Source organism: Chamaea fasciata, unplaced genomic scaffold (genome assembly GCF_029207755.1).
Source record: "Chamaea fasciata isolate MVZ Bird 193981 ecotype frontalis unplaced genomic scaffold, bChaFas1.0.hap1 SCAF_22, whole genome shotgun sequence".
NCBI classification, from domain to species: Eukaryota; Metazoa; Chordata; class Aves; order Passeriformes; family Sylviidae; genus Chamaea; species Chamaea fasciata.
Genome location: NW_027094107.1, coordinates 1,454,235 through 1,479,119, shown reverse-complemented (window position 1 = coordinate 1,479,119; position 24,885 = coordinate 1,454,235). Strand labels below are relative to the sequence as shown.

At 43.9% G+C, this 24,885-nt stretch overlaps 1 protein-coding gene across 3 annotated transcripts in view; it reads right to left on the bottom strand.

The window, feature by feature from the left end:
- Window positions 1-2,870: 2,870 nt before the first annotated feature.
- ATRX (ATRX chromatin remodeler) overlaps window positions 2,871-24,885 on the bottom strand; it is a 66,603-nt gene continuing 44,588 nt past the window's right edge. For all 3 annotated transcript variants that reach the window (XM_066202297.1, XM_066202298.1, XM_066202299.1), the window contains 16 exons: window positions 21,407-21,544; window positions 21,019-21,194; window positions 19,948-20,065; window positions 19,224-19,354; window positions 18,843-18,931; window positions 18,508-18,677; window positions 17,475-17,628; window positions 17,093-17,196; window positions 15,499-15,607; window positions 14,283-14,460; window positions 12,321-12,515; window positions 8,554-8,703; window positions 6,336-6,458; window positions 5,693-5,788; window positions 5,087-5,215; window positions 2,871-4,343 (listed from right to left, as the gene is read on the bottom strand). In XM_066202297.1, the coding sequence (XP_066058394.1) occupies window positions 4,065-4,343; window positions 5,087-5,215; window positions 5,693-5,788; window positions 6,336-6,458; window positions 8,554-8,703; window positions 12,321-12,515; window positions 14,283-14,460; window positions 15,499-15,607; window positions 17,093-17,196; window positions 17,475-17,628; window positions 18,508-18,677; window positions 18,843-18,931; window positions 19,224-19,354; window positions 19,948-20,065; window positions 21,019-21,194; window positions 21,407-21,544 (2,339 nt within the window). In that variant the 3' untranslated portion in view covers window positions 2,871-4,064. The remainder of the gene's footprint in view (window positions 4,344-5,086; window positions 5,216-5,692; window positions 5,789-6,335; window positions 6,459-8,553; window positions 8,704-12,320; window positions 12,516-14,282; window positions 14,461-15,498; window positions 15,608-17,092; window positions 17,197-17,474; window positions 17,629-18,507; window positions 18,678-18,842; window positions 18,932-19,223; window positions 19,355-19,947; window positions 20,066-21,018; window positions 21,195-21,406; window positions 21,545-24,885) is intronic.

Here is a 24,885-nt window from a genome sequence, read left to right as displayed (position 1 = left end):
CTCCACTGCTGCTGCTCATGGGCGCGGGCAAGAACCCAGGGAAGTGAACAACACTCTGCACCTGAATCCCTAAAGCGGCTCTTGTGGCCGGACCGGGCTTTGCTATCAGTTACCGTCTCAGTTCCTGGGCACGCCAGAGGCCGGGGTGGTGTTTGAGATCAGACCTTGGAGGTGACTGAGCACAGACCCACGGGGTGACCCCACCTTCCCTGAGCCCCTGCCCTTCTCCAGGGCAGTGTCCCCACGCCAGCCACAGCCCCTTCCCACCCCTCTCCTCCAGGGACCCCCAAGCCATCTCCTCCCCGGGGGAAGCAGGGGCGGGAGCTGTGGCTGGATGAGAGTCACAGGACGAACTCATCCCAGCCACACACGGCGGGGCAGGAGCTTCTCCAGACCCTCCACAGCAGCAGCTCTGCCAGAGCCACATGTGGAGTTGTGCTGGTGCTGTGTCCCAGGCCTCATCCCCAGGGTGGGTTCCACAGCCCGGAGGGTGCACGGGGGGTTATTTGACACCTGAGCAGGTCTGGGAAGTTCAGACGCCACGTGATTACTGGTGCTCCTGCTGCAACACCAGCATTTTTCCAGACTCCTCCAGCTGGGAGCGTTTAGGACATTTGGCTTTCCATAAACATTGAAAATCTATCCAACTTCAAAACTCTTTTTTTGCTTGAACTGATGAATTTAGTTTTATTTACTGTGCGCAAAGTGGTTTCTGCTTTTAAGATAAAGGCAAAAGCTGCTCAGGCCGGGCACAGCTGGCACAGCAGCAGGGCTGGTCAGTGTTGGGACACCTCAGCACAACATTGTGGACATGGGACTCATCCCAGGCCACTTCCCAGCCCAACACAGCCACATCCAGCCCGAGCTCCCACTGCCCTCCATCAGTGTTCAGCCAAGTTAAGAGTCACAGGGATGTTTAAAACCACGCTGCCCACAGGGCCCCTTGGAGCACAACTCCAATATTTCCACCTCAGACACCATTTCCACCTCCCTGCGCTTTAGCAGGAACGGCTGTGCCCTGAGCACTGCCAGGGCACGAGCAAAGGGCACCGTTAAACACAACCGTCACACTTTTCTTTGCATAGGAAAGGGGGTGTTTTGCCCAACAGGTGGGATTTCATAACGAAGGAAGGGAGAAGTACAACTACGAGGTTAAAATACGGCAGCACCTTATTCTGATTTCACTAAGAACAACTTCACCTCACTTTTAACCATCTCACTGCTGGACAAGTCACTTCCTTTTTAACAGACAGACTGGCAGAAGCTGCTGTGAATAAAGCAATTGGCAAATCCGGAGCACAGCCGTTTTCCTGAAATGAAACCAATGGCTATTTCCACTGAAGTCACTGTAGAAAGCAGTAAGAGCTTCAGCTCACAGCACAGCTCTCCAAAGACATTCCCAGGCTGAATCCCTGGGGACTGAACGCAGGACTGCGAATGTAGCACAAGGCACGTTGATGTATTTTGGTCACTTTATTAAATGAGATATTAAATAGTTTAAGTTTCAACTACTAAAACAGCACTTTGAATGGTGAAAACACAGATAGTATATCGTCATACTTGAATGCTTCTTCTCTTTTAAAAACACATTTCCAGTCCTTATATATATTACAAAACAGCCTTATAGGAAGAGGGGACACCTTTTCTATAGTACTTAAGATATTTAATACAGAACTGAAAAGCCATCTAATAGAAACAAAGGCAAGTCTTCACAGCTGTATGATTTCAGCAGCCAAAGCTGGTTGATGGACTGAAACATTACTATACAACTGGGACAAAACATATACAATATCACAATACTAAGCAAAAACGCTTTACATCCAAAGGAATAAACAGGTTACAAAATGTGGATAATTTAGCAGGCAAAACTGTATTACAAGCAACATTTTTATTTGTCATCTTAAGCCGTTTTTATCTAGTTAAAACATCTAAAACAAATATAAAAAATGAGCCTTTTATTATCTTACTGATGTATGTTCTGTCTTTAAGTACTGGTTAAAGCCTGATGTTATACTCAAAGCACATTGTTATGCAGCTAAAATGTCGAGTGAGAAACGTAAGCAAAGTGGTCCAGGTTTTACTTCAATGCTTCTCTCAGATTCCTTCTTGTGCATTAGTCTTCTGTTATCCATAGGTTTGTCCAGGATGAAATAAAATGTGCCTTTCAATGTTGCCTAAAACTTCCACATTTAAGTCTTTGAGTTACTGTAAAACTCCACTTAACATTTCCAAGTTTGGTAGAACGTACTTCTCTTATTCACAACACGTAGGAATATCGGTGAGAGTCGCCCAGAGTACATTTGCCTTCAAATGTTTATCTCAACATCTCACTTTTGTCTCTTCTAGTGCCGACACGTCTGTCTTTGCTCCCTCCCCCAGATCAGAGTTAATTGCAGAGCACTAGAACACACTGAGGGTCTTTTGTGGTATCTTGTCATCAGAGAATCCAAGACAGCAACTTGTCAGCTGGGTTTGCAGCAGCCCAACCAACCTCTGTCCTCGTCACAAACCGAGTGTCAGTCACCCACTGAAACGCCATGGAACAGCTGCATGTTTAGGTGCAAAACTTGTCTGTTCAGGGCAAGAACTCGAACTCCTGCAAGAAACTTCCCAGAAACCAAAATGATTTTAGTTCATGCCAGCATCAGAACAGTCCAGCACGCTCTGGAGCCACCGCCTCCATCCGTCTCCAGAGCGCCGTGTTGTCCACACACCGCTGTGTCCATGTTCCTGCCACTTACTTGTGCCCCCAGATTATCAATGGGGTTTTTTGGAGGGGGGGGTAAGAATCAACCAAACTCTATGCAAAGAAAAGCCCTATTTGTACTTAATTAGAACTTCACAAGCACAACAAGTGTGGGCAAAGAGTGATAATGGTATAGAATAAACCCGAAATTCCTCTCTGGCCTACATTAAAAAAAAAAAAAAACAACCCAAAACAGAACAAAAGAAAAAAAAAAAAAAGACCAACCAAAATCAAGCTCTTTGTGTCCTAACCCATGTTTTCACACAACTGAAGGGAGGAGTGCATAACCACATCTCTATCAGTAAAGTCATTTCACGCTTCTGGCAGCTCTAGAAGTTGCTACAGCACTTTCTCTGTGTCGATTTACCATCAGCAATGGTTGTGCCACGTTAAAGGGGTTCTCTGACAGGTGCTTTGATCCCGGCCACCACCACCAATTTCCCCCCAGAGACAGGAATTGAATTGTGTTGGCCCGGCCCCCATTGCCGGCAATGGGAGGAGACAGTAGCACCAGCATGAAGGAGTTACCAGAAATGTGCTTTGTGCTGGACTCCAGAGCGAGGGATCAGCGTGTGAGGGAAAAGCATCTCCCACTCCCCCATCACCAGCGGTTATTCCATCACATACAACTGAAAATAACGAATGGCAGCAGACTGGGCAAGGCCCGGTCACGTTTAAGGCTGGACGCACAGTTCCCTGCGCCTCAGAAGGTTCTCAGAGCAGTAGTAGTTACGAATATTGCACTCAGTTCTGTTTCAGAGAGTCTTTCCAACTCCTGTTCCATTCAGCACAGATGACCCACGAAGGAAACTAGACTATTTCTGTTACAATGTTCCCACTAATAGAAAGAAATGGGTAAGCAGGAAAGTATCCCATAATTTGAGGAATCAACTCTAATCAAGAACTCAGCTGTTTACAATTCACATATGTCAGACTGAACATACAGACCTGCGGTCCTTCCTAAGCTTCCCAAAGCTTTGCAGCCACGAAAAGCAAGTGTAGGAGTTTAGACAGGAAACCTGCGGAGATGCTACTGTAACGGGAGGACTTGTTTTCACTGAAAACAACTTGTTATCTCCTGTACTCAACATATGTAAGAAGATTCTAGGCAACATCACTGACAACAGGGAAAACATCGTGTCCTATTTAAACAAAGCTGAAACACTAATATGGAACATGGTATTTAAGGGGAGCAACCAAACTATTCTTTTTAACTTTTTTCTTTTTTTTACAGTTGAGTTCTGTTAGGCCATTGATTCCTAAAAAAATAAAAGTTCTTTCTCTGATTTTAACAATCCTTTAGGCTTTTAGTGCAAAATCACATTGATTTCCCTTGGGAAGGCCCTGGATTTTTGCCTCTCATTGGGGGTGGTGCTCGTTGTAGGGGCGGTGGCTGCATCCCACCAGACACTGACTGATACATTCCTCTCACATCTATGGCTGGGTAGTTGGAAGGATTCATGATTAAATTTGGAGGCTTTGGCATCATGAGGTGGCCCATGGCTGCTTGCTGGTAGGACATCTGCTGCTGCTGCTGCTGGTTGTACTGGTGCTGGAGCCGCCTGTTCATCAGGATCCTCTGGACACAACCGATTAACTGCGGAGGGAAAGCAGAGCTGCCTGAGTGCACCACCCGGCCCCCTGCTCCCAGGATCAGGTTCAGAGCTGAAATCAATTTGTTAGGGACAGCATGGCTGGGGGAAAAAGGCCCATTGTTATCACCATCCCTAATGTGATGGCATTCAGCAGCCCGCTCCTGGAGAAGCCATTTGGTAACAGCCTTTAGGGCTGGGTTCTCACGAAGACTTGGCTATTGTGTTGCAGGCAGCATTTAGGTGAGTTGCCGTGGCAACACGTACTCTGCTGTGAAATTATTCCCAGGTATAAGTTACATCATCATTTGTCAGGTGCCATTCGTCTTCCCTTTGAAAGTCCCGCCTGTGGACTGTCAGTTTTTGTTTGCCTGAGAGAAAAACTCTTCCCTCTGACATCATCTGGGCAACTTTCAGATTCTGCAAAGTAATTTTAAGCTAAAACAACATTACCAACACTTTCTAAGATGTGTTTCTAAGTGGCTGGCTGAGCCCTGGGAATCAGATTTCTCTTTACGCCTCATGACCTCGCAGCAAAGCGCTTCAGCTCAAAAACCTGGCGAGTGGCTTTTTATGAACTTCTCCCATGCCTCCCTCACTGAGGCCAAGCAGTGAACTCCAGCACACTGCTGACCATTCTGTGAGGGATATTTCTGTGCCTAAACACACACTTGTAGCTCTGGAGTGAACACACAGAGGACCCTCATTCAAACCCTGACAGTGGATAAAGAAATGTAAGACATTTTACCATCTGCTGCTTCCCGAGGACGTCGTTGTAAATGGCTTCTCGGCGCTTCACGTCCAGCTCCTGGCTGGCCTGTCTGTTCAGGGCCAGGGCCTGCACCTGGCTCTCCGTCAGGGTTAAGTTTTCTTTCCACTGAAAAACAAAAAAACCCAAAACCTTCTTGGCACTGGTCGTTTGAACAAAAGCCTGACAGTAACGGAGGTCCCGTGTCACGTTCGCACTTACACCAAGAGTTAAACCAGCCCAACTTCCAGTCACCGCAAAACTGCTTCACCAGAACCAGGAGCTGTTAGTTCTTCTAACTGGCAATTAACAGTCCACAAAATGCAATTACTACTTGCCTGTAATTGCTATTCTGATTTCTAGAAAATCCAGCATTTTCAGAGCACGGCAAATAAGGATGTAAACTGCCACTCCTGAAAGGCTCTGTGCCAGCTAAACACCACCAGGGGTGACTGCAGGGATAAAGGTCACTGCCAAGTGGAAATGATGCTCATTAACAATGCAATTCATTAGCTGGATGACCACTTGCAGCAGCAATATCTTCGTCTGGTAACGTTTAATGCTTTGCACTCCTGATCGAAGCCCAGGGTTACCCATTGCACTCACTATGGCTGAAATGATGTCCTCGAGGGGCTGGATTCTTGCTGCAGCCACGCTGTTGGTCGCCTCCACCACCTTCTCTCTTCCTTGATTAATGAGGTCCTGAGAAAACACCACAACATCAGGTACAAAGCACAGAAACAACAAACGCATTTCTTCCCCCACTTTCTCAGTCTTTCTCTTGTACATACCTAGACTTCCATTTCCTTTCTGCTCTCAATTTGCACAAGTCAATGAGTCTAAGCTGCCACCCATCTGAATTTCAGCACAGAGCAGTGGAACAACATGTTTAAACCTGGCAATTTGTAGACAGCATTTGTAAAAACCTAGTTTTGTATCCACAGGTTTTCAGACCAGCACGAGAATGCTAAAAACCCAGGTAAATTTTCTACCATACAGACTTGAAGATGTTACAGTTTCCAAAGTGGTAATTAAAATCTGCAAAGAATGCAGGTGACGCTCCAGAATCCTGACAAATCTGCCCAGGTACAGGTTTATAGACATGCAAGTTAAACTCCAACAAAGCTACATGCAAAAATGACCCCCAAACCACCAAATCATTAAAAATATAACGATATTTCAGACCGACATTGTCCACAATCTGTATCAGAAAACCCCTGCAGCAACACAGGCACCTTGCGCTCCTTACCTCCAGCTGTTGGTTACTCATTGCTGACAGAGCACCCAAATTGTAAGGAATATATGTCTGAGAGTTGAAATTTGTGGGCATCGTGGCGGTCCCCGTTGGCATGTTGAAACGCATGGTGATGCCCTGAAAAACACAGAGTCGCTAACTGACAGTTCAGTAACAGCCACACAGCCAAAGCAGCCCCGAGAGAGAGCCACAGGCCCCTGAACGCGGATCATGGAGGTTTCCAAAGCTCAGAACCCCATTTCAGTCACACAGGAAGCCAAGCTCTGAATGATCTCCGAGTTTAGCTTGTCAGGATTTGATATATAAATGACCACAGCCTATTAGTACAGCTGAAGTTGGTACTAATACATTTTTTATATTGAAAACCCACTGCTTAATGTTGAGTTCGACCGGCCTGTAATGAAATTCTGAAGAAGTCAAATGCACAATTTATTAGCAGGAATGTAATGCTCATTCCCCATTTGGATTTCTCACAGGGCAACTTCAGATTTTACTCTTTATCTCCCTATTTCTTTTCTCCAAACCTTCTCATCAGTTCACTCAAGGTGGTCAGTGGCAATTTACACACCCACCTTTTGTACTTTTAGTGACAGGCCTTTGAGGGTGCCTGACCCACTGAAAGTCAAAAGGTAATTTGGGGTAACACCAACAAATCTGAAAGAGAATTTCGACCTTGGTGGCATCCCATTAACTCCCCTTATGACCCTGCCAAGGGTAAAGGCGCAGCTTTTGTTTCAGCAACACAAAGAGCTTTGGTGCCCCCCACACACCCACTTAGGGGGGATAAATCACCAGCAACTGCATCTGATGCAACAGAGGCACGGGCCAACAAAACGGGAACAGGGTTCCACCTTACTGCAATGTCACTGATTTCGGCTGTATTATTACGTATTGTTTTATATGTTAATGCGTATTAGCTAGGGAAGGTAACAGTGTCACACAGAGCCCCTCACAGGGACACCCTCAAATGGGAAAAGAGGAATTACACCGGACATCAGTTGAGTTTTTTATCATAAATTAGAAAAAGAAATGCTGGTGTAAAAGTAACTTGTAATTAAAGCAACAAAGCAAATGCACAGAAAGAACCAGCAACAAAGGAGCAAAAAACCCACACTGCAGTAGGATATGGGGTTATAACTGGTGAGGTTATTAAAGCTTCTGTTTACCAGAAAGCCCTGCAGGAGGGCACAGCTGCAGGCTCTGGATGGTTGGAAGCTGCCTGGGGGTGAGAGGCAGCTCTGAGTGTGGACAGTCCATGGAAGGGTGACTGGGACACATGGACAGCTCATGGAAGGGTGACTGGGACACATGGACAGCTCATGGAAGGGTGACTGGGACACATGGACAGCTCATGGAAGGGTGATTGGGACACATGGACAGCTCATGGAAGGGTGACTGGGTGCTGGACACAAGGACAGCTCATGGAAGGGTGACTGGGACACATGGACAGCTCATGGAAGGGTGACTGGGTGCTGGACACAAGGACAGCTCATGGAAGGGTGACTGGGACACAAGGACAGCTCATGGAAGGGCGACTGGGTGCTGGACACATGGACAGCTCATGGAAGGGTGGCTGGGTGCTGGACACAAGGACAGCTCATGGAAGGGCGACTGGGTGCTGGACACAAGGACAGCTCATGGAAGGGCGACTGGGTGCTGGACACATGGACAGCTCATGGAAGGGTGACTGGGTGCTGGACACATGGACAGCTCATGGAAGGGTGACTGGGTGCTGGACACAAGGACAGCTCATGGAAGGGTGACTGGGTGCTGGACACAAGGACAGCTCATGGAAGGGTGACTGGGTGCTGGACACAAGGACAGCTCATGGAAGGGTGACTGGGTGCTGGACACAAGGACAGCTCATGGAAGGAGGGCTCTGACTGGGTGCTGGACACATGGACTGCAGGCTGCAGCTGAGCAGCCAGTGGTGCCCTTCTGTTGAGTTTTGGTTCTGTCTGGTGGAAGTTGAAAGTATAAAAGGGGAATATTTACTACAATAAAGTGATTTCCTTTGCATGCACAAGGGGCTCTGTGTCTCTTTGTTCCCTCATTGCTACACACTATTTTTCCTATGTCAAAATTTGCTCTATATATTCATTTCTTGGTCTATAACAAAATTTAATTACCCTGAGACAAACTGAAAAGGTAATTGGGACTCTGCACCTGGAAAGGTTATTTTCATATGCATAAACCAATTAAATAGCTTTACCTTCTTTTCTGCTTCATATTCTGCCCAGGCTGCCTTCCTCTCCTCTTCAGTGAGTTCCTCTTCCTCCTTATGGTCCAGGAGTGAATCATGTTCGTGGTACCCAACGATGTACTCCTTGTTGATCTGGAGCAGCTCTGCCAGGATCGTGTCCTGTTCAAAGGAGGAGATCAAGGAGGAGTCACTCAGCAGCTCTGCCCTGTTTGCTCCCCTTGTCTCCCCTCCTGCTCCCTCCCCATTCCACACGCAGCAGCTCCCAGCACTCCACAGCACAATGAAACTTGGAAATCATTAAAAAATACAATTTTTCTCTGAGGGAGAGCGATGGTTTAACAATCTGTTGCAGAGATGACAGTCCAGTCACTTAACAAACCACAGGAATGCACTCAGATTCCACAACAATAAATGCACCTAAAAGAAATGGAATGTGCTCAGTGGCTTTTCCTTTGCTTAGGCTGGACAAGACACAGGACCCATCAATCAATCTGCATTTATTCTACACAAACAGCATCTCTACAGCTTTCACACACTCAGCAGTACTTTGGGTCCAACATCTCCGATTTTTTAAAGTCAAATCTTTTTGTCTGGAAGTCAAGGTAATGCTGCAAAAGATGAAGATCCCTAAAGGACTATGAAAAGCTGCTCCTGCTGCACCTCAGGAGCTCCTTTTCTAAGGTCATTATAGAAGAGGTTTTTACATAACTTGTGTGGCTGATGAGCTTCATGAATTAAGGAAGCTCCAACACACCTCAGGCTAAAATTCCTAATACAAAAACCTCATTGAACCACTCCTGAGGGGAATTACAGTGCAGGAGTTCCCTGAGCCCCTCCAAGTCCTGCCCTCATTGTGCCAGGGTTTGCACAAGCAGGAATTCAGCCCGTCCCACCCTGGCATTTTATAATCTCAGCTGAACAATGACTGAAAGAAGTACCCACAAACAAAGAGATTTTTGCAGCCACTCTGGGAACTGAGTGTGGAAGTCCTGACTAGGGGCTCTGTCACAGCAGCTACACAAAGCTGTTTGTTTCTGTGTGTTTGAAAAGTTAATGACATTAACCAATTATCAGTGAGCTGCTCTTTGTCCCACCCTTCTCCTATCTGGTGTGAATCGCTGTCTTCATCACCAGCTCCTCCCAGGATGTCCCGGGTGGGCTCTGCAGCACTGCCGGGCACAGGGAACAGAGGATGGGTTTGGGCGCGGGGAGGGGAGCAGAGACACCCCAGAGACGGGGGTGACACAAAGCCAGAGGCGCTGGCTGAGGAACCCAGGATGTGTCACTGGCTGTGGGGGCTCCTGGAGGGGCAGGAACTGCCCTGGGAACACAGGATCACCAGGTTGGAAGAGACCTTCAGGATCATCGAGTCCAACCCAGCCCCAACACCTCAACTAAACCCCAGCCCCGAGCGCCACATGCAGGCTTTCCTTAAACACACCCAGGGATGGTGACTCCACCACCTCCCCGGGCAGACCATTCCAGTGCTTTATCACTCTTTCTGTAAGGAACTTTATCCTGATATCCAGCCTGTATTTCCCTTGGTGCAGCCTGAGGCTGTGTCCTCTCATTGTGTCAGTGCTGCCTGGAGAAAGAGACCAGCCCCCGCTGAGCACAGCCACCTTTCAGGGAGCTGCAGAGAGATAAGGTCACCTCTCAGTCTCCTGTCCTCCAGGAGAAACAGCCCCAGTGTTCCTCACAGGGTTTGTGTTCCCAGCCCCTCACCAGCAGCACTCAAGGTCCTTCCTAAACTGAGACACCAGAGCTGGACACAGCCCTCAACGTCCTTCCTAACTGAGGGGCCAGAACAGCAGGGCTGCAAACAACCCTGGGAATAACAAACTTGCATTTAGTTCAATCTCAAAATAAAATAATAATAATAAATCCACCCTTCACATAAAAAACCATCAGAATAATTATTTCTTTATACTTGTTTCACTTGTTGATAAAAGAACGATTATCAGTTGGTTTGTAAGCTTTAGGATGAAATCCTGGTGATGAATGAGACTGAAAAAGGGGGTTGAATTCTAAAACAGACATTTGTCTTTTTAAAATCCTGATGAAAATTAAATGCTATGGAGAGATCAGTGTATTAGAAAGGAAATCTTCCATGAAGGAATGCAAGTTATGTTGTAATTCACGGGTTTTTCTCAACCAGCTGAACATTTAATACTAAAGATAAAAAAAAATTAAATAAGAAGCAAATTCTTCTAATCCTGCGATCAAAATTCACCAAGTTGTCCCTGAGAATGGAACCACAGCAAACCACATGTCTCTGTCCTGAGGTAGTATGAAACACTGATATACCATATCCTGCTGAATCTGAACTATGATTTTCATCTGTTTTTCCAATCTGCATTACATGACCTCGACTGAGCCAAGTTTTCATCTCACATAAATAAAAAAGTGACTTCAGCTCTAATTCCCTGAACGAGGAATGGGGAATGAGCCCAGGGCAGGGACACCCAGTGCCCCAACACTGCCTCTGTCCAGCTCGTGGACTGTACTTAACTCTTCTGTAAACTATAATGTCCTTATTCCTATACTTAAAAACAGCAAAGGTGACCAAGTGATCATTCAGCCTTAACACGCCTTTCCTGGACTGAAATTCCAGAGCAGCCCTTTCCAGCTGGGCAGGGACAGGGGATGAATGAAATCAAACAGTGGAAGCTAAGAGTAAATAATTCATGTGAACCACGTGGATATTACAAATATTCTGTTAACCCCAGGTATCTGCAGAGCTGAAGACCAGAAGCTGTTTTTGAGGGGTGAGGGCAGAGCCTGGAGCTCTGGAGTTGGGGCTGCAGCACCACAGGCACTTTTCCCCTGAGAATCTCCACACCTCGAGGTCTTGTTAGACCACAGAGGGCAGAAAACTGCTGCTCCAATTAGAACTGGACATGAAACTTGGAGAAACTTCCAGGAAAACAACAGACTGCACATCTGCACTGTCATTTTTATAGAAAATAAAAGCATTCAACAGCTTCTCCCCCCTTAAAGGCACTTTCGAAGAAAACTGGTCTTGGACTCAAAGCTGGATTGTTGTAAAGCCAAAATTCTCAAGGATCTAATTTAAAACCAAGCAGGACCTGTTTCTTCACTCACTGACTTTTAAAACAATAAAGAATGAATTCTCTTCTCCCATTTAAAACACAAGAATTAAATATTTGGTTTTTTCCTAGGAAGTTAAAAAGGAATTAATTCCAGGAAGTTAAAAAGGAGTTAGAAGAACCCCAACACTCAGCTCTGAATTATGCCTCCTCAACCCACATGAGTCCTGCCTGAAGGATTCTTGAAGACTCTGGGATGTCACTGGAGCCAGGCAGTTTCTGAGAAGAAAACAAATATTCCCCACAGGTTTTTCCACACCCATGCTTAGATGGTTGGAGGAAAGAAGAAACACGTTTCCCCTAATTCCTGTTCCCAATTCTCTCCAGTTCTAAAAGGTGCATTTTCAAACCTCCTTGTCCCCATGTTCTGAGGACTCTGCTCTCCCAAAGCCAAACTTCTATTCATTCAAAATGTGTGAAAAAGTGTCTTTGTCCTGACTTAAATGTTGGGTCTTTTAATGAGTATCTTTCTCTCATAGTGTCAATTACACTGAGGGGAACCTCCTCACCCGGCTCATTATAGCATTTGTTGTATTAATTATGGATTTTATTGTGTTTCCTGCTATCCACCTCCGCTCCAAGTGGCCGGCACTGCTCTCCACTAAAAACCCGCAATATGTTTGAACAGACTCAGGTTGTTTTCACAGCACAAAGCTCCCCACTCACTTTTGGCAGCATGGGGGTGTCCCTCTTCTTCTTCTTCTCGGAGTTGGGGTCGTCCAGCAGGTCTGGCTCGAAGGTGTAGAGCTCGGTGAGCTCGTTCATGGTGAAGTGCCGCTCCACCTGCTGCTGGTCCACCACCCTGAAGGACAGCGACTGCTTCGTCACCTGCCGGTCGTAGATCTTGTCCTCCATGGTTCCCTGAGCACAGACACACCCACTGCTCACCACCAGGAATACTGGCAGGTGTAAAAAAGCCAAAATAACAACCCAGCAGTTCTGTCTGCCTTGCTTCTGTTGATGCCTCAAGTTTTAGCTTTCATATTCTCCAGATTCTGCACTGCGTTAGTAACTCTGAACTTCCTACACAGTGTGAGCAAGTTCTCCTCACAGCTCAGTCAGACAGAACAATCCTTCTCCAGCCCCAGAACCACGGACACCGCTGCAGCTTCGGGCCCAAGGAGTGCAAACAGCAGTGAATTGAGGAGAGCAATCTGGGAGGAGGGACTTTGGTACCTGAAGGTGTAACTGGACAATTAACCCCAACATGGAAACGGACCAAAACTTATAAAAATGTGAAAACCCATCATCCATCTTGGGTGCAGCCACAGCCAAGCTCTTGTCCTGCCCAAGGTGGATGCTTTGCAGGCATTTTTAATAGATCCCTGCTTTATTCCTTTAAATAGCCTCTGTCTAGCCTCTGTTCCAGGTCAGCCTCTCTAGGTTTCACCATGACCAAGCTTCTACCACTTTCAAGCCCTTTGTTTGCTGAGCAATAAAAGAAAAAACCTGCTGGAAGCAGCACAGCAGGAATTGTGCATGGGACAGATGTCATGTAGCTGTTGACTAGAGGAAGAAAATTGGTCTTTTAGTGGTGTTTTTAAGAGATCCAGTTTTGCTTCAATTCCCCAAAGTAGGATTATGACCAAAAAAATGGCAATTTTCACAGCATGTACCTTATTTTGCTGCTTTGAGCAGCCTGTAAAAAGGAAAACAGATACCATATCACTGTGGTGGAGGGGAGAAGGGAAGAGAGGCAGTCAAGTCTAATTCACCACAGCTGTGTACAAAAAAATTAGATCTTTGATGAAAAAAAGGAAAATTACTTATTTTTTGGAAAAAAAAAAAAAAAAAAAAGATGACTGAGAAGGACAAGAACAGCACAGCCTGTTCTGAACAGCATGATTTAAAAAGGATATCAACAGTTCAAAAGTGCACAGGGAAAACTACAAAAACAAACTGAAGCCTGAAGAAAACCCCATTTCTGACAGTAATGTGTCCCAGAGAAGGATCTGCCTCCGCTGGGATGGAAAGAGTGACTGGTTAAGGGCTACAGGGAAAGGTCTCCAGGTTCCTCTGCCACACCTGAGGAAGGAGAAGCTGAAGCAAAGCACTCCCTACCAGAAATATTTGCCTTAAATAAAGCACAGATCAGTGTCCACCCCAGTTATGACCCATCTTTAACATCTGTAGGGTGTGACAGGAGTTTTCAAGCCAGGACTGGATACCTTTTTACAAAAATTAACTTGTCTCCCATGGTTGTGCTGCAGTTGGACCATGAGGGTCTGCAGGAGGAGCTGCCCTGGGCAGGGCCATTCCCTAACAACACCACCAGCATCCTCTGCAGGGACTGCTCCAGTCACAGCTTGCAGAGGTGTGCAAATTAAAAAGGCTGAGACTCCTGTTCTGAATCTGGGTCTGGACATGTGAATCACTGCTGGAATTCCAGAATTTGGGTTACACAAAGTGTCAGACAAGGGGGGACTTTACATTGATTTTACCTCTCTTTCCTTCATGAGCTGCTTCCATGACCAAATTGTGCTCCAGATCGGAGCTGGAATATGTCTGGATCGACCTGGGTCACTGCAGACTCCAACACCAGCCCAAACAGCTCCAGTCCCCAAAGCCCCCAGCTCCCAAATTTAACTGCAGGAGGAAACAGCACAGAAACTGCAGCCAGCATCTTACCTGAGCCAAAAACCTGTACACAAACACAGGCTTGTTCTGCCCAAAGCGATAAACCCTGAAGATGCTCTGGATGTCATAGGAGGGGTTCCAGGAGGCATCAAAGATGATGACTCTGTTAGCAGCCACCAGGTTGATTCCCAGGGAACCTGCTTTAGTGGAGATGATAAACAAGCGGCCTCTGGAACAGAGAAAAGTTGCAAAATTGGAGTATTTTGGAAAATAACTGCTGTTCCCGTGTTGCTGGGTTACTGTGGAGTTGTTCATACACTGAAATAACTCTAAAACTTCATTAAAATAATGTATTAAGCATAAAACAGATGTAGATTTTACAAGAACAACACTTTTAGCAAAACATACGCTCCCAAAACTACACATCAAGGCCTTTTGCAAATTAGCTGTTAGCAAAAACTGGCAGGGAAGAAAAAACTTTGGGGTTGGCATTTTCAAGCTCTAATGAAATTTGGTATATCAAATTAAACCATAATTTTAAACAGGCAGATTCCATGCCATTGAAACTCTTTCCTGGCCTGCAAACTTTCAGGGTAACTCTCCAATGACACTGTCTCTTTGACCTATTTGGGTTTTCTGAGGTTCAAAAAATTCACTCAGGTTTACCTTGGACCCAGTTCTTGACAGACACCTGACAGAATAGACTATTTCAAAGTATTAACACTGGATTAGTTCACTTGTTAACTTAAATATTTTTCCCCTGCATATTATAAATGACTGCACCATGATTACATACTTCAGTTTTTAAACAGACCTAGGAAGGTGAAGCTCCTTAACTTCATCCAAACACAAGTTTGTCCCTCTCTGTCTAAATCAAGACTTGAAAGTCCCATTTTGGAGGAGCAGTGGAGGGCTGGGAGCCAACTGTGGAGGCAGCTAAAAGAGTTCATTTGTTCCTGAGCGGCTCAGAGACTGCAGCCTCCTGGCCACACACTTTCTAGGTCCTTGTATCCTTTGAGTAATTGCAGTAACAACACTGTCTCTGATTTAAATTGGTTACAGTCTAAAGGACAATGAAAAGAGCAAGGAAACACTGCTAAGTACAATGGGATCAATCTGAAGTCAGTACCACATTGCTGCACGTTTTCTGGGGGAGTTCTGATCACCATTTGCCTGATCCCGAGGTCTAATAAAAGCAATAATAAATAGGGAACAAAAGAAAGAAAAAGGAGAAAATAAAGCATATATATCTCAGGAGAGAGCTCACCTCACATTAGTTTCATCATTGAACTCCTCAGCCCATTTCTTTCTGGACTGAGCTGTGGTTGAGCCGTCCAAGCGATAATAATCGATATTTCTGAACCATTTGCCTTCACCTGTAAATGCAACAGCCAAGTTATGAAAATGCTGATGGTGTAAATAACCAGACTGGTAACCAACTGGAACTGAAAGACAGAAATTTATAATCAAAACCATAGTTCTGAGGTTAAATTTATTTGAAAATATCTGAGCTTTTTTTAGCGGGGGGAAGTCCTCTTATTTTTCACACTTTCTAGCTGTATTTATAAATTTGCAGAGCTATGCCTCAACTTGGAGCCAAAGTTAATTTTAGAAGTCCCAAAGAAGTCGTTACATCTCCTCTTCAGGTGCTGTAGCACTAATTGCACTTTTCCAATTGATCCAGGTAGGTTCACGTTACAGCACCAGTGTCAGTCAGTCTCCCACACGACCAGCACTGACAAGTCAATGCTCCAAAGGAGATTTCAAAGGTCAAACTCATTTTGGAACTGAAATCCAGCAAAATCTTTGGGTTTAATTACTCTGTGAGTTACAGCAACTTCTTGTCAGATTGGGGGGAAAAAATAACTACAGGTGATGGAGGGTTTTCTTCTCTGCCCAGTTCACAGGAACCTTCCATTTTCTCTGGCCATCAAGGTGTTTGTACACAAAACTAATATCCCTGAGCCATCAATCATAAAGGAAACAAAGTTTTGGGGAGCAGCACTGCTCAGTTCAATCCACTGTGAGAGGCAGATTGGTGAGTTCTGCTAGGAACGGTGAATCTTACCATGATCTAATTTTGCTGGCCAGAATTACCACACACAAAAAACCCCAACCTCATTAAAATCTCAGAGTAAAGGCACAACTCTTCAAAAAGACACCTTGTAATGGCTGAGATGACAAAATTCAGAATGGGAAGCAACGGGGAGGAGCGATAAATCTGTGAGAGACAGATACTGGAGATCTACCTCCAATCACCATCACTGAGCCATTTTCCCTTATCTCTAAGTGCAAACACGTGGAAGAGTTGGATGAGATTGGAAAGCAAAGGCAGACTTGAAGGAGTGAGGAGGAACAGCAGCTCAGGAGCTCTGGGGACATCCCAGTGAGGAATTCCATGCCATTTCAGCATCACTAGGATAATACTTAACTCAATACTAGCTCCCTTATGAAATCCCATAGCCAACCTGCTGCTGTGGAAACAAGGCCTAAAATCAGATTTTCCATGTTTTAACGCTGGTTTAAAGCAGCCCCGTTTTCTTTCACTCTCTCTCTGCCAGGAGGAAGGATCAGGATTTGCCACACGCCAGAATTTAACATCATTTTTGTGCAGAATTTAACAAAATGCCTTCTCTCAGATATGAACATTTAATCTGCTTAGGCTACAAGGATGGATGAGAGAGTGAAATCAGAGAGTCCATAAAGGGACAGCAGAAACCTCCTGCAGGGGAGCCCTGCAAGCCTCAGGAACAGTCCACAGCATGCAATATCCTAATGAAAACACTGATTTCAAACCTGGGCACTGAATAGAGACTTGTGAGAGAGTTCTGAGCACTGCAGTTGTAGAAGGAGATGCTCACCCTTGTAGATAGGAGGCTTATCTCTCTCAGATTTCTCCCTGTTGGCCAGCTCCAGGAAATCTTCAATCAAATCCAGAGATATTAGGGACTGGCTGAACACTAGGCTGAAAAAAGAAACAGGGAAACCACAGAATTCATCTCTGGAGTTACTTTGATTATTGCACTGCTTCACTTTTGTTCCCTCCTCCCTCTGATACAATCACTGAGACAAACAGAGCAAGACTTCAGTGCAGCACATGGAGGTGTGGGAAGATCCCTGACAAAAATGAGTGTACCATGCTTGTCTGCTTCAGAAAACAGCCCCAGCAGAATGAAGGATAGATGGGGAACACTGTCAGACTAAAATGTCCCTAAAGCCTTTAAAAACAAGTGCAGAACTTACACTTTGTCCCCCAGCTCCTCTGCCATTCGAAGAATTTCGAAGAGCAGCACCATTTTCCCAGAATGTTCCAACACCTCAGCATCTGCATCAGTGACAAAATCTTTGTACCAGTCTGGAGCTGGGCTACCAGGATTGGAAGAGGATGTAGCTTTGCCTATTTAAAAAGAAAAAAAAAAGAAAGAAATTAAAAAAAAAAGATGAGAACATGGCCTTCATTTAAATGCTTTGAATGAATGAACTACAGAATTGTTCCCTCACTATGGGACTTAATTGGTATGGAAGGAGTTAAAGAGGCAAAGAAAAAACAGCCTCTGCATTATCAGCAGTTACAAGAATTAAATATTTAAGGGATGCAGAGACAGAAACTCACCCTGCCTATAAATGTAGTTCCTTTAACACATTTAATCCCTGTGTGTAAATATTTTACACACACACCCTCCGCCCCTTGCACATTTACAAGTGTTGCCATTGGGATGGGGGCAAAAAAAAGGATTCCTCACCTGAACTGTCCCAAAAATTTTAGATTACTTAGGGAAAGAGATTAGACACACATGAAATAGCAGAATCAGAAAATTCTCTGTGATCCCAGATACAAGACAAAAGATAGATTATTACAGAGAAAAGCACAAAAATTAAGTGTGCAGCTGTAAGAAGTTCGAATAACAGTTTTAAAAAGGTCTTGTATTCCTGCTGCACTGGATCTGTTTGCTCAGCATCCAATTCAAATTCCAGATGCAACAAATTATGACAGATCTATTTCCTAATCTTTCCATTAATCTTCCAAGTTATATAATTTTGTACTTCTGAATTAAAAAATTTCACTGTGCAGCTTCCCTGGCTCAAAATCCCCGAGTTCTAAGTTGATGCCTCTTATTTTTCCAGGATAAATATATAATTAGAAGTAGCAGGAGCTGTAACTGTTAAGGAATTTGCCATTGTGCCACAGAGCAGAATTCCTGAATTCCAGCCCTCTCAAATTGCCTTTTGCAAAATGGAGCTGCCTCACGTTTTCATCACCCTGTGTTGTCCTCACCTTCATCTGACTTTGTTGATGTAGGGTTGGTTGTAAGATCTTCTACATTTCCTTCCCCACCTCCACGAGATCTTGAATTCCAGACTTTAATGACTTCAACATCATTATCACTGCCACTTCCACTTGAGCTGCACTCTTTCTTCACCTTTTTCCCCTTGGACTTTTTTTTCCTAAGAAGCAACATTATACACCCCATTATTTTCTTTTTTTAATCCCACTGAAAGAAAACACATATTAACAGACACATAAAATACAAAATAAACATTCACTTTATAGAAATCACTTCAGTTCTGTAAGGGAAACAACACCAACAAACTAAATAAAAAGTCAATTACTTTGTATAATCGTCAGAACTTAAGCTCATAGAAGTTTCATCAGAATCTGAAGCTATGAAGTCATCCATGCTGTCTTCATCAAAATAGCCCTCAAAAGAGAAAAAACAGAAATTATTAACTCTGTTCACCCAGAAGCTTTTATTAAACCTTCAGCCATCTGCTTACCCTTCATTTAAACAATGCTAAGTTCTACAAAGGCCTGGCCTTGCAAAATGTTTGAAGAATGACAACATACCCAGCAAGAAAAATATGACAAAACCAGCAGCAAACTGACCCCACAGCAACAAAGATTTCCATTAATTTGACGAAACTTTACCTAGAGTTTGGCAGAGCTTATTTGGAAACTTCTCAAGTGAGAGTATTTTGATATATCTAATTTACCTTATTTTCTTTGCTAATATAGTCCAGCTGCAAACACCAAGGGTGAGTCCAGATTCTGCTCAACATCTGGAAATCCTGGAATAGTTTAGCTCCAGCTTTGCCTCTTCCACCTTCATTGCCACCACCTACACCTGACAATAAAGTTCAGGTTTTAGAGTGAGCCCTGAAGTGAGTTTGCCACACTCTGCTCCCCTTTGAAGAGCCCGGCAGGGCAGATCGGAGTGTTCTCTCCAGCTGCACATCATACTGCAACATCTCTTGTAAAAGGGCTCAAATTACTCACTCACAGCCATTCTTTCTCCTAGTTAAAGTTGTCAAAATTAGATTTTCTCCTTTTTCTTGATAATGAGACACATGATTTTTTTTTTTTTTTTTTTTTACATAAAAGCACATTGCTCCCCAGTACAGGAATGTACACAAATCCTCTTAAACAGACAGACATGTCTATAAGGTTTTGTAAAAGCAGCCCAAGGTGGAAAACACAAAATAACATTTGCATTTAGGTCTCAATGAATCTAACTAATCTGAGCTACCTTTAATGACCTGTAATGCTGCAGTATTCTACTACAAAAAAAAAAAAAAAACAACCCCTAAAAAACCCCAGCCTATTTGTTTATTGTCCAAGCACTTCAGTGCACAGGACAATGATCAGAAAGTTGATTTTCACCTACCAACTGTGGCAAAATGGCCCTTATTAAATGCCATCAGAGCTGCAGGCACATACCTGTCAAATGATCCAGGTAATACTGGTACAGCTTGCACTGGATCGGGGTCATCCGCACCTCGAGCACGTACTCGTATTTGGGGGGCAGGAACTTGGTTAAGGCTGTGTAATCCTTCCTCTGCAATTTTACAAACAGCGCTTCAGTCACACAAACAGGGCAACCACTCCTGAGAGCTCCAGGGCTTGTGGCAGCTCAAAGGACACAGCACCGTGGATCACTGCGGGTGATTCTGCTGCTTTCCAGCCCCAAAGGACGAAAATCAGCCCAGGAAACACAATTCACTCCAGGCCCTGCAGCAGGAACCCACCTGCCCCACTCAGGGCCTTCTCAGGCCAAAGCCTATGACCTGCTAAGCCCGTGCCCAGTTCCAAGTCCTTGCAAAGTTCACTGCAACTCCAAGAGCTGCTCTGGGAACTACTTTTGGGGTTTTTTTTTAGAATACCAAAAACCAGATTTGACTTCTGGTTTGGTTTTTTTGACTCTGGCACTACTCTGTGTCTCCACTCACCAATAACCACAAGAGAGAGCTGCTTTCTGTGGACAGGATCTGCTCTGCACAGGGCTGGGAGGAAATCCATGTGGGCTCCATCCAAAGCTTTTTTTTGTTTAAGGTCTATAAAGTAATGAGTTCTTCACCCTTTTGAACCTGAATAATTTTCCTTCTATTGTTTTCCGTTGTTCTGATTCTTGTAGATCAGAAAAAACTGACAAGCTATGGACCAGCAAGTTTCTGTGTAGACTTTAAGGCAGCTCTTAAATGTGCCTACGAAATTAAAATGGATTATTTCAGAGCAACTAATGTCCTATTCTACCATAAAATGTTCTTGTCTGTATCCTCTAATACTTGTATTTTAGGATACACTGACATTTGGAGAAAAACTATGAAGTTTTTCTAGTCACAAATAATGCAGGGATCTAACAACCAGTGAAAATATTTACGTGAAAAGATTTATGGAGCTCCCAAACCAGACCTTTACAGGTCTTTGTGTGATTTCATCAGAATGAGACAATAACTGCTCTCCTTCCCTGCAGTTCAATGAAGTGCTGAGTTAGGGACAAGCTGTTCCCACCTGAACACAGCCAGCCAACATCTCATAGAGGATGTGAGCACGTTTCTTCATCACCCTGACATCCACCAGGGTGGAGTCTGCACACTGCCCGTTCTGGATGGGATTGATGAATCGATTCCGGAATTCCTTAATTGAGCCAAGCAAGTTCTCCTTAATGAAGTTAACCATGCAGTGATCTAGGAGAAACGCATCACACTTGAGTGGTTCAAAATGGAAAGCACAGTACTGGGATTAATGCAAACAGAAAATAAATGTGTCACATCTAAATACAGAGAAACCCAGCAGGCAGCTGCACTGTTTCAAATCCTTCTCTTCCAATCAAACTAAATATATCTTCTACGGCTGACAGGCAAAATTGTGCTGAAGGAAATAAAAGACAACTACTCACATTCTATAAGATTATTCTGCAGTGGTGTTCCTGTCAGAATTATTCTTCTCCTAGATCTAATAGAATTCATTGCCTTAGAGACAGCAGATGCTTCATTTTTCAGTATGTGTCCTTCATCACACACCACGAAGTCAGGACCTGGAAAGAAACAACATTAAATCTCTCCAAAATATTTCATTGCCACAGAGAACTCGACAGCCTGAAGGTGTCCAAATTTTGTTCTACCAATGTTACTTAAGGTTTTTTTTCAACCTTTTTTGTGTGTTTTATGGTGAGATTTTTAGCACTGATTGGGGTCTCACTTGTGCCTTTGCACAAGCATTCAGAGTAGCCACTCTGGTAAAATCAAGGCTGTTCCTTGTAAAGCCTTCATGGCAAGGATTAAACCCAGTTTTGCAGCACATTCCTGTTAAAATTGTCTATTCCTGCTGCTGGCTGTGCATGGCTGCACCTCCATCGACCCTGTCAAAACTCAGTGAAACTTCCTTCTCTCCAGCTTTAGGCTGCCATCTACTGACACTTGGGCAATCCCAAAACACCCAAAAACCAGGTAACCTGAACTTTTTCATTAAGGCAAGAATATCCCTAAGGGGACAGAGTACAATCAGAAGTCTTAGATAATAGAAAACACAACCAGATTTGATCTGAATTACAGACAAGTGAATTGCCACCTTGCAGCTGAAAGTCACCTCAGGAATGTCCTCAGCTTTCTTCCAGGAGATAAAATATCAGTCTGGTTTAAGTGAGCTGCACAAGGAATGTCAAAACCACACCACAACACATTCCCACAGCATGCAAAGCAACTCTAATAATAAGATAAATAATACCCAACTTGGCAGAACAGGCTTACTCTTAATTGTTTTCAGACTTAGCACAATTTCTGGAGTTTCTTTCCTTGAAAATGAAGGAAAAGATATTCTAGGATCCAAGTAGTAACTCAGAGTAAATGTTTTACCAGCTCTAAACCTGACCTCAATTCCAGCACTCTCAACTCTGAAAGCATCTCATGACAAGTTGCTGCACCTTGGAGAAAAGCCACCAGTTGGGTTCACCAATTCAGCACTAAAAAGGCCAATATTTGAGGAGCAAAGGAGGATTTGTCAGCAAGGACAGTTTAATCCTTTATAATTTACTGAGAATATTTTGTCTCAGACTAAATTCAAACTGCCTTGTAAATAAAATTAATTCTAGGGCACTGATGAACAACAGAGAATCAGTTACACCTCTGACTACACACACACACACCAGTGCCACTCACCTTAATCATGTCATTTTAAGGTGATTTAAAAGTGATTTAAACCTTACACATGAAGAGAAAGGAATCAAGAAACATATTTCTTTCCAAGCAAAAGACCCAAACAAAACAAACCCCAAACTTTTGAAACAAGTCTAGAAGACAATTATGAAAATCCACATATGAATTCCAAATGCACTTAGGCTTGTCCAAGCCAATGTATTTCTGAATTTTCCCACCTGCCACAGAAACATTTCCCCAGATTATTTCATGACTTTTGCACCTTCCCAGTTTTGACAGAATGAAAAACACTGAGTGACTACACACAAAGACTTCCTTTAATTTTAATTAACCATCTCTAGCAGTGACAGATCCTTTCTCTAGTCCTCACTTCATTAAAGACTGTGATTCATTCACACGAAGTTGAAAGAAATTAAATTAAAAAACCACCTCAAAACCTGCTATTTAGAGTACATGAATGACACTAAAACTATGAAAAAACTCCTATCTCAGTACAATTATTCATGGTTTAGTTTGGCAGAAATGCAGCACTGCTATCTTGAACCAACATCTTGGCCACAGTTCAGCAGCAGGGATTTTCATCAGTTTGTGGGGTTTTTCTCCCTTGTTCTTCCAAAACACAAGTGCAAATCATTATGGACAGAACATTCCTGAAAATATGATAAAGGAACGTAAAGCTTCGAGGGACCTCAGGGGATCATTTAGATCATTTTCTCCATCTGAGATAAGGGTTATGAGAAAGGAGGAGACGTGACAGAAGTGGGAAACTCCACAGCCCCTCTCTTGCTAACACTGTGCAATACTGCCCAGTTTGCTACAAATCTGAATAAATTCTGCCCTTTCCTTTCTCCTCATCGTGTCAAAACCAACTGACAACACTCCTTTTATTAACCAGCTCTTAAATGGTGGAAAATTTGTCAGTTTAGTTGGATTTTTCCTAGGCTAAAAAGTCCTACTCATGCAATCCTTCCTCAAAGTCTTCATCCTCTCACCCTTCTTACTCTACGTGCACATGTTAATATATTGAAATACATAAAAGATAGAGATATTTACACACAGTTCTCTCTGTCTCTGAAGTCTGTAAGAACTCTATACAATTGCCAATTAAAGAGAAATCTATCTCCAAGTTAAACAGTACCAGACATTTTGTTAGTGGCAACAAGTGAAAAAAGAAAATAAAGTTATTGAAGTGCTTCGAGCAGAGCAGAGCAGTGATCAATAACCAACAGCTCTCCAGCAGTGGCACAAGGCAGCCTGGAAACCCTGCATGTGTACAAAATTCTGCCATTCTTCCACATAGCTGAGCTGGTTAATTAATGAAATCACTTCTCCACCCATAAACTTTGGCTAAACCTTCCCCCTCTGCTCCCCTTGACAGTGCAACACAAACTTCTCCTATATAATACCTTACCCCAGCAGTATTCACCAGACACATCTCATTAAATTAGCACTCAAATCCCAAATTTGGAGCTTTTTGAATGGGAAGTGCTCCCAGAGGCAAAGGTTTCCCAATTTCCAGTCTCAGCAGAAGCCAGCACATGATTTTCTCCTGTACTGGAATCTGCAACTGTCCATGCTGACCCACCAAGAAACAAAAGAGAATCTTGCAATGCATGTTGACCCCCAAATGGCTCCAACAATTAACGGGTAACAACATACAGGCACTTCTGTCTTTCTGCAATTAGTTAAAAATAGACAAAGGGATGAGGCAACGTGAAATGCCCTCAAGTTGTGCCAGGAGAGGTTCAGGCTGGATATCAGGAAATATTTCTTCACTGAAAGAGTGGTTGAGCATAGAAGGGGATGCCCAGGGAGGTGGTGGAGTCATCACCCCCGAAGGGTTCAAAAAATGAGCAGACATGAAAGATCCTGGCACAGTTTAATGGGCATGGTGAATCTGCACTCATGGTGAGGTCTTTTCCAAACTTAAAGCTTCCATGGTTGTACGAAAATAATTAAGGAGTTATTTCAAGATTGACTTTCCCAAAGTTGACATAAATTTTTTAAGTTCAGCTCAGCTCAAACCAGGCACCTGTTTCTCAAGACTGGAAAGATAATTAACTGCTTTATCTGCATTCCCTTAATTAGCACTTCATTAACACTTGTTTTTTCACACTTCTAAGGTAGGTTGTTCTATTTTCATGTGTAGTTGCCCCCTTAGTGGTAGACTTCCATCAAGGACCAAACAGCTTGTGGTTGTAACAAATTAACAGATTAAAACAGC